Genomic DNA, 13,219 nt, shown 5'->3' with positions numbered 1-13,219 from the left:
AAGAAGTAGGAAAAAACTAAAAATACTGACACTACTCTTATTTAAGTATACAGTGCACTTCTAAAGCAAATAAAATTAAAATAATCGATAGCAGTTGTGCTTGTTGATGTGTTTGATTATTTCAAACAAGTCGACAGTTTGGAATACCATTGAATCGCCTCCACAGATCTGAGAAAATTCTCAGGATTTTAAACATCACTCAAAGCAACAAATTAAATTTTAAAAAAGCCCGTCTGTATTTGGAAGGTAACAGATTTTATCTTCGTTTAACAAAAATTAGAGTACTTTTCAATTGATCGTCATCACCAGGATCTATGATTGGTCAAGAAAAATTCGCGCGACTCTGTCAACCAATCAAATACACAAAATCCTAACCAATCGTGATTCGGTCAGTCGCGTTTTCCCGCGCTTCAAAACGTTAGCTTGCTTTCACCCTGTGTTCTCATTTGCTTCTTGTTTCATTTTCTTTCTTTCCTTATGACTGGCCTTGGTGAAAACTCTGGCTGCAATTTTGTAACGTTCGAATGAAACACGCTCTAAAATACCTAAATTTTAAGTAATATTAGACCTATGATTTCATATAATATATACACTTATATCAGCAACACAGTCCAGCCATAACATGGTCATATAGTTCAGCACACTAAGTTGAATTATGCTGGTGCAATACAAACCAATATGATAAAAATACGTCTTATTGCCTTATTGCCTTAAAAATATATTTGTTGTATTGTTCAGTAATCTAACTTCAATAAAATATGTTGACACACTTTAAAAATTAAGTTTGTATCACATACAGTACTAAGATGCTTTCCACCTCTATAAAAAAAATTATTACCCTTCAAAACTTCTACACATCCAGTAAAGAAATAGACGGAACTTCTACGTATGAAATCTCCTTTGATGCTGACTTTATAAGAAATAAGTAAATTTTTCCTATCCACTAAAAGGTCATTAGCTGAATCAATTTATCTTAGACCAATTTAAGTTTATAATTGAATAATGTCATCTTTTGAAAAAAAAACGTGATTAATAGAACAAAAAGCGATACGATAATGTGGCAGTCCTCTAGTTTTTTTAGTAAAACCAAAAATACCCAGAGGACTGGGAGTATGAGTTTGTCACAATACAGTTACGAGATAACCTTACAAAGGCATTCTTATTATATGAGATCTTTTTAAGTTAACATGCTGACTATGAAAAGAAACCAGAAAATTACCCACTAAAAAGTCCTCAGACTAAACATCTTCTCCTAATATGATAAAAAACCGAAACAATCAGTGGTTACAACGATGTTGTTGTTGTTAAAACTGTTACAAACACTCGACCAAAACCCATCATGCAACGGTGCAAGAAGTGCAATAAGTACAGACATAGGAATTGTCTAGCAATTCACAATTTTTGATAAACTTTACGTAGTAAATAACACATAAGGAAAAAAAGCAAAGAAATGAATCCCCAAGCTATGTTCTCTATCATTCATATTTCATTCTTTGTATGACAATATTAAACTTAAGTTTTCAAACTCGTTTCATTTGTCATCTTCTACTAATATTGACAACTTTAAACTGTGGCAAATGTGGAAACAGTTAAATCAAAACACGGTGGCTTTATGAAGAGGTTCTTTCTTGACACTGTGGAGTAAACAGTTTCCACATGATACTAAGTAAAAAAAGTCATTATTTTGTTAAAAATACTTTTCTCAGATCGCTATTACTTGGAAAATAATCTTGATTAAAATTCAGCAGGTAGCAATGCTATAAAAGCTAGTTTCCTTTAGCTTAATTATTATTGTATCAACCAAAGTATGTAAATAAAACTTTTTGGATGTAAAAATGCTACCACTACTGGTTACGTGTAAACACGATGGAAAACCCCTAAGTAGGCATTTTATCTCTTACATCAAGTGAAATAAATTATAACTTTTTAAACATCTAATTAGATACTATTATAAGAAACATAAAAAAGTATTTAAAATTGGGGGATTCTTCACTGGAATGTTTTCAGGGAAGTTCATGAATTTCTGCTTAATGTAAGCTTGTACTTCACAATTTAACAAAATCCTGAAAACACAGTAACATTATGGACAGTGTTCCACTCATGGAAACTACATCAATGTTAAAAACATAATTTTATAAAACATTTAACATAATTTCAAATATGCATGGCTGGACTGTGTTATTGATATTAAAGTATTGAGAATTGAACTAAATTGTAGGAAAAATGTTTCAACTTATACTTAATTCTAAAATAGACAAACAAAAAAACTGCTACCTTCACCTTGAAGAAAAAATTATCACCCCGCAAGTCAGACATGGCAAAAAATTAGCCACAGATGACTGTCTTCCCACCTTAGTATGAGATACTTATCTGGAACAGATTAACCATGCCACCTTGTCAAAAAGTCCTAAAATATGACAGGACAAATGTATTGTGCTAAAGAAAGAGACATGTCGGGAAAGAAGGGTGTCTCTTTGAAGAACCTCTGAATACAATTCCTGTTTCCAAAGATTGCACATACCCAAATTTTCAATTGTTTCAGAAATACATCTTTTCACTTGCTGATATTATTTTGGGTGAGAAGAAGAAGGCAAAGAGAGTAAGAGAGAGAAAGAGTAAAGCTGGAAGGCAAACATGATGAAAGAATATTAATGATCTAGAAGAAATTTTTAACCACCAGTTTGATTTTCTTGCGGCACACTGGACATTTCTTTTTTTCTTCCTTTAGTCTCTCTGCACATCCAATGCAACACACAAGATGACCAGTTCTTCCATGAACAATACTAGCATTTCGAGGTTGCGTCAAGCAAATTATGCACAAATCAGGTGTAAACCCTGATGCAGAGTTTTCATTGTTGAAGTTCTGTAGCAAAGTTTTGCTGGGATTTTCAGCTTTTGATGTAGTGTGATTTGAAGCATGAGACAGTCTTTCAGTATTCTCCTTTACTGATGAAGATGAACCCTCAATATATGATGCAAGATTAGGAAGTGGCGCAACTGTTGATAATGCCACTGTTGAGGATGGATGGTCAATGGTTGGTGTAACGGCAAGTGATGAAGATTTTTGAAGAGAATGTGAGCATGATTTGTCTGTTGATCCTGTTAAATCTATATTAGGTTCTGAAGTCAATCTATAAATAGAAAAGAGAAATGTAAAAATACCTTAGATAGTACTGCTTCCATATTGGTTGTGGTTATGTCAAGCTATCATGAACCTGAGTTTCGGACTCAATTCAAACACCTCAAATCAAAACTTACTGTTGAGTTACTGAAAATGAACAGATAGATTCCATGTTGCTGTGCCTGTTTGGCAAAAGATCACAGATGACATCACAATGTGGAAAACAAAAAGGGACATACAATGTACAGCCGAGTGTGTCACTGATGTTCTTGCCACATCATAAAGTCTTCTGTAATCTTTAACTGTACAGACCCTCAACAACATTGAAATTCTACAAAAGCAAAATGTTGATAATGATGATGTCATCTATGTGTCCATCCTCCAATACCCAGTCAAAATGCATGTAAAACTACAAATTAAACTGAATGTGTACAGACCTTTTCAATGTAGGCAGCCAGGCATGTCTCTCAATCCAGCAACGAGCACATCGGGGAGAAAATGGATGGTTTTTCAAGTCACAATGTGAGCATGCCCAAAAGTCATCTTCATCAAATTCTGAATCAGATTCCCTATCCCCTTCATACTCATCTCCTCCTTCAGCCCCAGGATCCTCTTCTGAACTGGTTACATTTTCTTATAGAGAACAGTAAAAGCCAATGAGTATTGAGTTCAAATACTGTTACATATCTACCTCAATTCTGTTTTTTCTCTGTTCAAGGTCCTAGGGATGACTTCTCACTACGGTAAAAGTTACTTGGGCATCTCAAAGGTTTATCCAAAATTTCACGTTATTCAACTAGTGAAAATGCCTTTGCACTAAAATGTACACGTTGAACTCTGCAGCTCAATATCTCTTGCTCTGTACTAAACAAACCATCCCAGACAACACTTTGAATCTGCTCCTCTAGAAGGATGGGAACAAACATACCATGGAAATTAAATATAATTACAATTTTGGTTCCTATGACTTCACATTTATTTCTGATAAATGTTGGCAAGTTGGTGATTCCAGCAGAAGACTTATGTACCATAAGTTCCCTCTTATATGTTCTTTGACCAACTGCTTAAAAATGCAAACAATGTTTACTATCACAAACCAGTATCACTTTCATCGTCATCTTCCTCTTCTTCCTCAGGTTCTTCTGTGTCAGAATCAGGAGGCTCATATTCCACAGTCTCAACATCTCCTACAACAAAATAAATACACATCAGCCTATCATAGTTAAGTAAGAAATTGACCAAAAAAAAAAGGGGCTGCACCCCTTCCTAAAAGGTTGCATGTACCTCATCTGTAACCAGCCCTTGCTCTTTACAAAAATGACAAATCAGATGAGTAACTTTCAAATATTACTGACGTAAAAAGATAAGTTTACAAATTATCACTTCTTAGGAGAAATTACAGCTGATCTTTATAGATCCCTCAAAGTAAATTTTAGTCTTCCCTTCTTTACAGCTCAAGTGCACAAAAGTAACATTATTTCAGCAAAGCAGCACTTAACCCTTTGACTCTAATGAGAGACCAAGACAGAATTTCTCCTTACAATATCAATACAAAATCAAGTAGATTACTGATGAGAGTAAATAAAAATATGAATTAGGGGTTTATTGGTTGATTTAATGCCAAAGCCCCTTACTAACATGGTAAGAATATGAAGGCAGACAGCATAGAGAATTACTAATATGATCATCGGACTGAAAGGGTTAAATGTTGCAGGTTTTAAGAAGATGCTAACTTGCATACCATTCAGAAAAAAGAGATCATCTTCAGAGTCAGTCACAATAGCAGTCACAGCAGACTCGTAACCTTTCACAAAGTAAACTGTGCTGGATGATTCAGACACTTCACTCTCACTTTCTGATGCTCTTGTTGATTTGAACCCAATACACCAAGGAATTCGCTCTGGAGGACTGTAACTACCTTTCACCCCAAGAACATCTGGAAAACAAGAAAAACACTCCAGGTTAAAGTTCAATATGACAGTCAGATTTATTTTTGCTATGAAACATACAAGTAACACACTTAGTAGAGTTGTCTACAATTGCAGAAATCAATAAAGACATGGTTTTATACCACAATTAGTGTGTATTTCACTCTAAATACACCAGCATTAAGAATCATGATTTTATAATGAAACTAACTGGCAACATGACAATTAAGTGGTCTGTTTATGAATAATGTTCTAATGACATCATGCACAGCAAGATATCATGTACTTTGGTCTTGGCCTTCAAAGGTAGAGAAGGGAATTTTCAAATCAAATACCCAAAAACAGGGAACACTTAAGAACATAATCGGTTCAACTTTATCAACAAAACTGTTCATAGTTGAAATTGCATCTTAGGGCACAACCTTTGGCAGATGACAAATATTTTTTTATCAGTTAAATTCCTTCATAAAATAACCAAATATTTTTTAAATTACAAATAATGAGATTGGATCAGTTTATCCAATTGAAACTAATTTCCTTTTGAAGCAAGAAAGCTGACCACAAAAATACATCTAAAGAAAGCATCAACATACCTGTCCATGATCCTCGTTTTCTTTTTCTACCTTCCACACTTTTCTTCTTACCAAAGCCTCCTGTATTATTTAAAACAATTAAGGTATAATGGGTCTTTCAGTAACCTGCCAAAACTGAATGTGGGCCACAAACTGGCATGACAGCATTTCAACCTTATTGATCTCTTCAAATCTCATAACAGAATTATATCATTACTTGCATTTCACATTCAAATGCTGTAAACATTACTCTGAAAGAACAATATATTTATACCTTGTGGTTAACTCTCCTTACAGAGAACATTTAGTCAGATTGCCATAAGAGGATTAAAGATAAACATTCTGCTTAGTACTACCATAATATTTACTGTAAGAGGGTGCTTAACAATAGATGACAATGTTTTTCATCCTATACTAAATTGCAGGAAGTAGTTGCTTTATTAAGTTAAGAGAGGACACACTTTTTCACACGCACTGAGTTGGTATGTTCAAGGATGGCTTAATGACATGTTGCAAAAACATGTCTGTGATAATAAAAATGAAAAATGTTAGATGCTAGTTATAACATGCTCATAGTCATGGTGCTAATTTGGACACTATAAACATTGAACATTGGTTACCTTGCTCATTGTCTGAACTATCACACTGTGGACCAATCCGTATCTCACTAGAGAAATCAAATAAATAAACATTCATGAATATAAATTAGTACAGCTTTAACTGACTGATGAATTAAGTAACACTCCTTCAAATTGGTCCATGAATTTCATTAAAGATCTGTTTTCATGAATGTATGGTGAGGTCATATGATTGTAATCTGACAAACAGAAACAATAGAATTGAGTTACAACAAAAAGAAGGTGGGTGAAAGGATTAACCTTTGAGCTCTGAGATGTTTCATAACAGTTGGTTTTAGAGATCCCAACTTTTCCATGCACAAGGTCACACAAACAACAAAACATAAATAACTTGTTTAGTTAAATCATACTAAAAGCCTCACATAAATAACATTAAATTAAGAGACAATTATTGGTACAAGGAAGCTTGTCACATCATGGATAGATGTCCAAAATCTTAATGCAATTTTCAGCAAAGTTATCATCTCAGAGAGAGCTTGCCTCTATTTTAGGGTACATGGACATAAATAACTATGGCCCCTAAAAATTGTGTTCAGTACAGTTTCCAAACCATGAATCTTTCACCCTTTTCCAAAATCTCTCCATGTACATCCAATTCACAAACCACATATGTGTAGACTGGATTTCACCTTTTAAATCAATAAGGGTGAAACATAAAGTGCACCTTTTAAGTGCTACCAAGTGTCTTACTCCTTAACAAACAAAGGGGAATTTTGGTCTATTTTGACAATCTTGGCATGATCAAATCCCTTATTCTCATAATTAACTAGTATTGGAAAGGAAATAAAGGGAGGGAGGTTTTTCCAGCTGCTTGGGACTTTTAAAAAACTGCATGAAATAGATGTACAATATAATAGTTTGCACTGCACATTAAAAATTCCAATCAGTTGTTCCAGTTATGTTTTATAATGGGCTTGCCCATTATGTTCTGTTGAAAGAATGAAATAAATATTTTTACTCCACCCTGATAACCCAGGGAGCATGCCAAGGCCAGCCCAAGAAGAGCCCTTATCTTTTTGCTGTAGAAAAAAAAACAGGCATGGGGCATTAAAATAGCGTTATAAAAATAGAGAAAAATTTGCATAAGCTAATTGGTGCAATGCTGTGCTGCTCCAACACTAATTCACCAGTTTTCATGAAGTCCTACAATAAATTCATGACCTATGCTATTTTGCACACCAGTTTGATAGAACCTCTACTATTTATCAATTCACTGTGCTTAATGAATATAACCTAATTGGGGGATTGCATTTATAGCAGTGAATGCATCAAGGAAAAAATCTGGTAGCCCTAATTCAGATGCAGATAAAAAAAAAATGTGATTTGTATAATTTAGCAACATATAACATTTAAACTCATATTATTTGAAAGCAGTGAACCAAATCTAAATGAACGGGTGAGATTGTTTCGCTGGAGTGACCACGTTTTTCTAATAGCACTAGGGCAGTTGTTCAGACTCGTTCGATTGACAAGCCTCGACTTGTCCTAGGTATCAATACCGTAGTGATGCAGCCATCGGGATGGAATGCTAATGTCATTTATTGGCGATCGTAGATCACGAACGACATCTTTAAGCCTCTATACCGTGCATTTAACAGTTCGGTAACTTATTTTGCACCACGCTCTCCTAGGTCAACAACATGTAAATGCAAATAAAATAACACGAGGTCTTGCTTTGTGAAGCGAAAAGCAGTGTGCTGTTGACGAGATAAAAGTATTGCAGCGTTTATCAGACGATGTAAGCCACTAAGTACCGAAAGATTTTGAGCTCTTAATATCGCTAAAAGAATGTCAAGATCGGCAAGAAGATGAAAAAAAGAAAAAAAAAAATAAACCCGATCACATCACACAACACACTGATCGAATGTAAGATGCGGGCAAAACAGTGGGTTGGTTCCTGGGTCACTTGGACGAAAAATGAGAAGAATAATTCAGAATCTTAACAGCAAGGCTCTTATGATAACAAACAGATGTTCTGAGGTCTGATTGAGAGGGAAAGGAAAGTAAAAACAGAGATGCCAAGAAATTAGATACGGTCTGGCGTTGAGCGTGGGAAAACGACCTTTAACATTTTGCTATAGCCGCGTCAGTCGTCGGCTAGAGCCATAATCCGGGCTTTATTTCAATTTGCGTTGTGCGATTGAGGAATAATAATTCTTCACAGATAAGTAGAATGAGTCTTCAACAAATACACATGTTTGAGATACCTCCGACGAAAATGAAAGGCCGTAACGTGTAACTCGACCTCTTCACATGGGACAACAGATTATGTTCATGTAACTCGCGTATTAATGAATGGACAAAACCTTTCTTGAACAATCAACTCATCACCTAAGATTCACTGACCTCTAAAATTCGAGTGAAATTCTTACGTTTCTAAATAGCTAAGGGCGCGAAAATTCTCGGCTTACATTTCCCAAGTGTATTTTAGCGTGGGTACCATTCTGTGAAGATTTCGGATATGTCCTTTCACGTCCCAAGATATAGCGCGGCGAGAACTGTGGCATTCACAGCAATGGAAAACAGGGAAACGGCAAAATTACTTAATTAAAATGTATCCCGAGTTAAATGTTTGCCGTGGATTTTGTAATCAATGAGAGATTTCGCCATAACTTTTCCATGCGATTACAAAAAATATTCACGGTTGAATTTTACATTCAAAATATTGCAAAACAAATGTCTGTTTAGCTGACTATCACAATCACATTATTCAAGCAACCCTAGCGCAAAATTACCAATAAAATCAAGGAAATAACTACAGAGAGCAAAAAGGTTGGGCTTACAAACAACAGCAAGATGTGAATTGCGGACAAGCCGACTTCGCTCTGAAGGAAGTTATAGTAACACTACTTATCGATACACTTGGGGCTGCCGATGACAAAATTTATCAAACAACTAGACTCATAAATAGTTGAAAGTACAGTCTAACTTACCAAGCCTTCTGCTCGACCAAAGTGCCATCCATAACCTTCTTATCAGTCCCTTCACTCCGCGCTCACCGATACACATGAAATTTCAAGTCCTTACTTTCTGTCCATGGACTTCGAAGACAAATGCTTCTACACTTAGGAGAATTTCAGACTGATCCTCATCCAAATTTTCAGCTGAAACACTGCTAGAAACAACTCTCTTCTGTTGAGAAAAACCTCTCTCGAACAAAAGGAATTTAGAAATAAACGACAAAACCAGGTATAAATTGGTATCAAAAAGAAATAATGTTGTTCAGTATTCGGTTCGAAACCAGTAGTTCGAACCCTCGATGGACTTGAATTTCTCCCAAATGGCGCCGGAAGCTGGGCACCTCGCACCGGATACCAAGGCTTGACAATGAGCGAACTTGTCCAAGCATGTCCTGATTATCATTGGCTGTTTAAATTTTAATCTTAGAGCTGATTGGTCTGTTTTTGACAGCTTTCTTTTAGAGCTATTTCACTTTCGCGCGCTTTTTATCAGCTAGTTATCAATGGCAATTTCGCGCGCATCAGTGCCCTTGTTGACCTTATTTTGTCAGTCGGAGAGCTTTCGCTCACCAACCGCAAATTGTTTTGCTTGAACAGGTCGAAACATGAATTTTGACCTGAAAGAGAAATTTCTGTATAAAGAAAACGAATTTCTTTTTTTTTTTAGAAATGAATAGATATGAATCAAGGCTTCTTCAACAGCCTTCAAGAGCGACTTTTTAAAGTCAAAATTAGAGCAGACAAAGTTTGGTGTACTCAAAAAGTGGCGTGAAATCATTCCACCTTAATTACGGCGCCCTTCAAGTAAATTATCCTAAATTGGATGGTTACGTGATTAACATAAATGCAAACATTTTAATGTCGCTTGGCATCAATTCATCCCCTCTGCTTTAGTGGGAATGTTTTCGCAGCCAAATATTTTCATTAAGACTAGTCCCTCTTGGTATGTTTGCAATTCGTGGATTTTTTAAAGTCTATGCGATGAAAATGTGAAATCTGTTTCCCCTCTTACTGTTTTCTCCTTAGTACAAAATTTCAATTGGCATTTATTGAAACCTGTGATCCCTCGTAGGGATGAAATAAGGGGACAAGAGTGCAACCTTTTTTTTTAGGGACAGACGTTTTCATTGATTGATTGATTGGATTTTTTGAGTTTGGGGGTGGGGTGTGGGGGGTGGGGGGGGGAGGGAAGGAGGAGACTGCAAGTTTGAAATGCGAGAAACGAGGTCGAGCATTCCTGTGGGAAACCTTATCAAATACCCCACCGAGGCTTGATGATCGAGGCAGGGAACCTTGCCATTCCTTCTGTGCATCTGTTGGATTGACAAGCTTGGAGAGATCTTGTTGTTTTAGCTTCGTCCTTTTAGTTTTCAGACACGTCTTTACACATCATAGGAAAAACCTCTTTTTTTGTTTGACACCTTGGCCTTTCTGTGAGTTTAGGTTTGTGGTTGTCGAAATAAATTTTACAAATTCGTCAGAGAAAAATCAAAATATCCCTCGGTTTTTCAATCGATAGAGCACGTAGCGAATAAATTTTCAGCATTTTAAAAACTATTCCGACAATTTTAGAGCCAGTAGAAAGTAGAAAGCAATGCTAAAACAAGAAGAAATATTCATTTAACCTATGCCTAGGACAATGAGTTTGAAAAATTGAGAATAATGCTACCTGCGGAGTAAAAATACAAGGCGCTTGGACGACTGACGAAAGCGAGCAAGATCTTCTTTTAAAAACCAGAATTCAAGTCGAGTTGCACTTCAGAGAACGGTATAGTCGTTTTTATGCCTACATTGCGGTTTCCGAGCTAAAGATGAAAACTCTCAGTTATGATTTAACGTCACGGTTGACAGAATTTATTTTCAAACTAATGGAAGCTTGATCTTTCTGAGTTGCTCGGGTCATCGAAAACATGTCATGGCAGAAGCCGGTAAAACTCAACTGACCGTAAAATTTTGGTCGGAGTACCATATAATAATTACCTTGCTTGTTCGAGCCACACCGGGGAATATTGGCGCTAGGTTAATAAGTAGTTATTGCTGTCGCGCAAAATGTTGGGCTCGTTTTCTTGAGCGCAGTCGTCGATTTATTGTCCAATATGTGACGAGCAACTTCATGAACATACAGTGATAAGTGAAAAATGTTGTAAGAATGTGAAACTTGAAAACAATAATTAAGAATATGTATGAGTTTATTGCGGTCAGGTTGATAAATATGACACTGTTAATGAATTTGTTGATTTCATGAGAATCAACATAACATAAGAGGAAAGTTCGTTTATCATAGAAAGTATCACTTTTATAATATGATTACCACTTTATGCAGTAAAGATAACATGCAGATATCATCGAACGATAAAAATATAGGATATTAGAGATTTTTGAAGACTGAGAGTGTGCTACCTCAGATTAATGGTGATCGTAAAGGGATGATCAATATTAATTTCATTTTAAACGAATATTCAAGGTGATAAAATTACCCTATAAAAGCATACCAACATCCAAATTAAAAAGAACATTAAAATTTTATAAGCAATCCTGGTGTAAAATTCAAACACTAATCGGTGATGATAACAAAACAATTATACGGAGATGAATTTTTGTGAATATTATTCATCCCAATTGTCAACCAAAGGACACATCTCCTACGCTGTTCTTTTTAGCAGGACATCTGCAGCGCCTCTCTTACAACCATCTCTAAAATGAATTTCATAACTTCCACGTTTTTTTGACAACCAATTCATTATTGACCTCAGCAAAATGCGAGCTGCTTGAACTGACAGTGTTAAGAGTACTGTTATCAAATTTGACGACTTTTTCGTTGTTGTGACTAGGACTGTGAATATAAAAAAATACATTTTCAATTTGCCGTTAATTTGTAGGTTTGCATTGCTGTCAGAGTTTACGTTACCAGCGTAAGTGCTTTGATATGGTTGAGGTTCTTTGAAGTTTATGATACTTCTTGTATTCATATTGAGATTGCCAGACACCATTTCTGACCCATCGATTTTTAAAAAAATTGTTCGTCTTCGTATCAATGTACCGTTTATTACTACTATCTGTTTGACTAATCGGGTCAGCTAGATTAGAAATTGCGTTTCCTTTCACATCGAGGCCGTCAGACAAATCGAGGGAGAAGGCTTTTGAATCAATATATATTTTGTTCATAACATCTTGTGGTGATGAATTGCTGCTGTCATAGTATGGAATCAACAGTCCTGATTACAAAGTCTGTGGAAGCATGTTATCCATATCCGGCGACTTTTTCGCTAGTTATGTCAGTCATCTGATGATAATGTAACAGCGGCATCATCATCATTTTGACCTCTTCTCAGTCATCAGCTTATTATCAGCATCCCATGCATTATTTTTATCAATTTTTAAACCAGTTGAATCACCCTTAGGCCCTTGAATTTCATAAATTTCTCACCTTTTGGTCCTTGATCACCAGTATCACCTATCAGACCCTAAGCACCAGTATCACCTTTTGGTCGTTAAGTACCGGTATCACCTTTTGGTTGTTAAGCACCGGTATCACCTTTTGGACCCTGAACTCCTTGAGGACCAGCGGATCCTGGAGGCCCTCCCTACCCCGTTCTCCATCATTACCTTTCAAATTTTCTTTAATGTAACTATCACCATTAAATGCTCCCATATATACATATGATTACATATTTTTGAAGTAGTGTTTGATCAATTTTTCATTATGATTGGTGCCAGTTTGTGAAAATGGTTTTACGACATCATAATAATCTTTGTGTCTGCTTGATTCATTAATGCAATACTGACAATAGTAACTACACAACACACTCATCAAATTTTGATACTGAGTGCTGTTATAAAGATAAATCAATCCCCGTTTATCTAACAACTGAAAAACTTTTGGTGGACAGAATGAATTCCGGGTTAAATTTTGATACTGAGTGCTGTTATAAAGATAAATCAATCCCCGTTTATCTAACAACTGAAAAACTTTTGGTGGACAGAATGAATTCCGGGTTCA

The 13,219-nt window shown here is 35.7% G+C and overlaps 1 protein-coding gene across 1 annotated transcript in view; it reads right to left on the bottom strand.

Moving 5' to 3' along the window:
- Window positions 1–9,588, bottom strand: part of LOC113684063 (protein Mdm4) — a 10,139-nt gene extending 551 nt beyond the window's left edge. The window contains exons 1-7 of the mRNA XM_027201362.2: window positions 9,193–9,588; window positions 6,242–6,288; window positions 5,643–5,702; window positions 4,863–5,057; window positions 4,219–4,308; window positions 3,559–3,754; window positions 1–3,131 (exon numbers count right to left, since the gene is read on the bottom strand). The exon at window positions 1–3,131 is cut by the window's left edge and continues 551 nt beyond it. Of these exons, the coding sequence (XP_027057163.2) occupies window positions 2,657–3,131; window positions 3,559–3,754; window positions 4,219–4,308; window positions 4,863–5,057; window positions 5,643–5,702; window positions 6,242–6,288; window positions 9,193–9,224 (1,095 nt within the window). The 5' untranslated portion in view covers window positions 9,225–9,588 and the 3' untranslated portion in view covers window positions 1–2,656. The remainder of the gene's footprint in view (window positions 3,132–3,558; window positions 3,755–4,218; window positions 4,309–4,862; window positions 5,058–5,642; window positions 5,703–6,241; window positions 6,289–9,192) is intronic.
- Between the last annotated feature and the right edge of the window lie 3,631 nt (window positions 9,589–13,219).

This window comes from Pocillopora damicornis, chromosome 2 (assembly GCF_964200805.1).
Source record: "Pocillopora damicornis chromosome 2, jaPocDami1.2, whole genome shotgun sequence".
In the NCBI taxonomy this organism is placed as follows: domain Eukaryota; kingdom Metazoa; phylum Cnidaria; class Anthozoa; order Scleractinia; family Pocilloporidae; genus Pocillopora; species Pocillopora damicornis.
The sequence above is the reverse complement of the archived record's forward strand: the minus strand, read 5'-3'. Positions and strand labels throughout refer to the sequence as shown.